The sequence below is a fragment of the Mirounga leonina genome, unplaced genomic scaffold (assembly GCF_011800145.1).
Source record: "Mirounga leonina isolate KUSES-001 unplaced genomic scaffold, KU_Mleo_1.0 Mir_93, whole genome shotgun sequence".
NCBI classification, from domain to species: domain Eukaryota; kingdom Metazoa; phylum Chordata; class Mammalia; order Carnivora; family Phocidae; genus Mirounga; species Mirounga leonina.
In genome coordinates, this window is record NW_023270854.1 from 26229434 (window position 1) to 26232741 (window position 3308).

General features: G+C 64.0%; 1 protein-coding gene across 1 annotated transcript in view; it reads left to right on the plus strand.

Moving 5' to 3' along the window:
• The first annotated feature begins 847 nt into the window (after window positions 1–847).
• SKOR2 (SKI family transcriptional corepressor 2) overlaps window positions 848–3308 on the plus strand; it is a 34504-nt gene continuing 32043 nt past the window's right edge. Inside the window, exon 1 of the mRNA XM_034996032.1 lies at window positions 848–3308. This exon is cut by the window's right edge and continues 131 nt beyond it. Coding sequence (XP_034851923.1) covers window positions 848–3308 — 2461 coding nt within the window.

Below are 3308 nucleotides of genomic sequence, written 5' to 3' on the forward strand. Positions count from 1 at the left end.
CTACACATCTACAACTTCATCCTCTTAAACTACGTGTCTCTGGAACCAGAACCACTGAGTTCAGCAAGTGGCTTTTGAAAGACTGAGAGTAAGACGGCCTATTTTAGTGCAATCGTGCATATGGCTTTGTACATTTTCCCATCTTTCAAAAAAAATTCTAATTACAGTATCAAAATATCTAATGGCAAAGATGGGGGAGGAGGGATTTCGTTTTGCTTTAATAAGTTGTGTCTCAACCAGTAGCGCATTTCCTCCCAAGGAAACCACAAATGCCACAAAAATCACTTTTTAAAAGGTTTGGGTTTGTTTTTCTTAACCAAAATCAATCTATTTCTAAGCAAACGTAAATGGTCTCTCTTTTTAAATTTGGGTTTCAATGATCACCCCCCCCCCAGTTTTCCATAATTTTTATACTTTGTAATAGTTACAACTGTCATCATTACTTCCTAATTTCTAGCGGGCATGCCGTTTCATTCTAACAGCTTCTATAAATCGAGGGTAAGTTTCTGAGTTTCTTAGAAATTGATTGCGTTTTTTAAAAACACAGTTAACTTACTTTGGATGTTTAGAATAGAAGAAAAGTACTTCCCAATCCCTGCATTTCCAAAGGGCAACCTTGAAGACAACTAAGAGAGATGACTTCTGTGTCTGAAACTTGGTCCCTTTGCCCAGCGCTAATCATGTCTTACTTAGCCAGAGCTAGGGGGTTATTATAATTCTTTAGTTAGCGGCTCAACCCACCCCTCTGTTTCAAGACTGAAAAGGCTCTAGTCAACGCTTTCTCCTTTCCATTCCAGTCTCCAAGACAGACCCGGAGGGCTCGGCCCGGGCTTCCGCGGCGGAGGAAATGGCTTCCAGCCCGCTGCCGGGGCCCAACGACATCCTGCTGGCATCGCCGTCGAGCGCCTTCCAGCCCGACGCGCTGAGCCAGCCGCGGCCGGGCCACGCCAACCTCAAACCCAACCAGGTGGGCCAGGTGATCCTCTACGGCATTCCCATCGTGTCGTTGGTGATCGACGGGCAAGAGCGCCTGTGCCTGGCACAGATCTCCAACACTCTCCTCAAGAACTTCAGTTACAACGAGATCCACAACCGTCGTGTGGCGCTGGGCATCACGTGCGTGCAGTGCACGCCGGTGCAGCTGGAGATCCTGCGGCGCGCCGGGGCCATGCCCATCTCATCGCGCCGCTGCGGCATGATCACCAAGCGTGAGGCCGAGCGCTTGTGCAAGTCGTTCCTAGGCGAAAACAGGCCGCCCAAGCTGCCCGACAACTTCGCCTTCGACGTGTCTCATGAGTGCGCCTGGGGCTGCCGCGGTAGCTTCATCCCCGCGCGTTACAACAGCTCCCGCGCCAAGTGCATCAAATGCAGCTACTGCAACATGTACTTCTCACCCAACAAGTTCATCTTCCACTCGCACCGTACGCCCGACGCCAAGTACACGCAGCCGGACGCAGCCAACTTCAACTCGTGGCGCCGTCATCTCAAGCTCACTGACAAGAGTCCCCAGGACGAGCTAGTCTTCGCCTGGGAGGATGTCAAGGCCATGTTCAACGGCGGTAGCCGAAAGCGCGCGCTGCCCCAGCCGGGCGCGCACCCCGCCTGCCACCCGCTCAGCTCGGTCAAGGCTGCCGCCGTGGCAGCGGCAGCTGCGGTGGCTGGAGGCGGAGGACTACTGGGTCCGCACCTGCTGGGGGCGCCCCCGCCGCCGCCGCCGCCGCCACCCCTGGCCGAGCTGGCGGGCGCGCCCCACGCCCATCACAAGCGGCCGCGCTTCGACGACGACGACGACTCGCTGCAGGAGGCGGCCGTCGTGGCCGCCGCCAGCCTTTCCGCCGCCGCCGCCAGCCTCTCGGTGGCCGCGGCCTCGGGCGGCGCCGGGGCGGGAGGGGGCGGCGCCGGGGGCGGCTGCGTGACCGGCGTTGGCGCCGGCGCGGGCGCGGGCGCGGCGGCTGGCGCCAAAGGCCCGCGCAGCTACCCGGTCATTCCGGTGCCCAGCAAGGGCTCTTTCGGGGGAGTGCTGCAGAAGTTCCCCGGCTGCGGGGGGCTCTTCCCGCATCCTTACACCTTCCCGGCCGCAGCCGCCGCCTTCGGCTTGTGCCACAAGAAGGAGGACGCGGGCGCCGCGGCCGAGGCCCTGGGGGGCGCGGGCGGTGCGGGCGCGGCGCCCAAGGCCGGCCTGTCCGGCCTCTTCTGGCCCGCGGGCCGCAAGGACGCTTTCTACCCGCCCTTCTGCATGTTCTGGCCTCCGCGGACCCCAGGCGGGCTTCCGGTGCCCACCTACCTACAGCCCCCGCCCCAGCCGCCCTCGGCGCTCGGCTGCGCGCTTGGAGAAAGCCCGGCCCTGCTGCGCCAGGCCTTCCTGGACCTGGCCGAGCCCGGCGGCTCGGGTGGGAGCGCAGAAGCTGCGCCCCCGCCGGGTCAGCCCCCTCCGGTGGTAGCCAACGGCCCGGGCTCCGGCCCTCCGCCTCCTGCTGGGGGCGCGGGCGCCCGCGACACGCTCTTCGAGTCGCCCCCGGGCGGCAGCGGCGGGGACTGCAGCGCGGGCTCCACGCCGCCAGCCGACCCCGGCGCCGTGTCCGGTGCAGGGGCCGCGGCCCCTGGAGCGGGCCCCGCGGGAGCCCGAGTGCCCGCACCCCACCATCCGCACCTCCTGGAGGGGCGCAAGGCGGGCGGAGGCAGCTACCACCATTCGAGCGCCTTCCGGCCGGTGGGCGGCAAGGACGACGCAGAGAGCCTGGCCAAGCTGCACGGGGCGTCAGCGGGAGCGCCACACTCGGCCCAAGCGCATCACCACCACCACCATCACCACCCGCACCACCACCATCACCATCATCCCCCGCAGCCGCCGTCACCGTTGCTGCTACTGCCCCCGCAGCCCGACGAGCCGGGTTCTGAGCGCCACCACCCCGCCCCGCCGCCGCCCCCGCCGCCCCCGCTGGCCCTGCAGCCGCACCACCGAGGCCTTCTGTCCCCCGGGGGCACCAGCTGCAGCTACCCCAGCGAGGACAGCTCCGAGGACGAGGATGACGAGGAAGAAGAGCAGGAGGTGGACGTGGAGGGCCACAAACCTCCCGAGGGCGAAGAAGAGGAGGGGGAAGGTCGAGACCCTGACGACGAGGAGGAGGAAGACGAGGAGACGGGGGTCCTGCTAGGGGACCCCTTAGTCGGGGGCGGCCGGTACCTCCAGGGCCGAGGGCTGTCAGAGAAGGGGAGCAGCCGGGATCGCGCACCGGCCGCGCCGGCCTCTTTCCCACTCGCCCTGAACTCCTCCAGGCTGCTGCAGGAGGACGGGAAACTGGGTGACC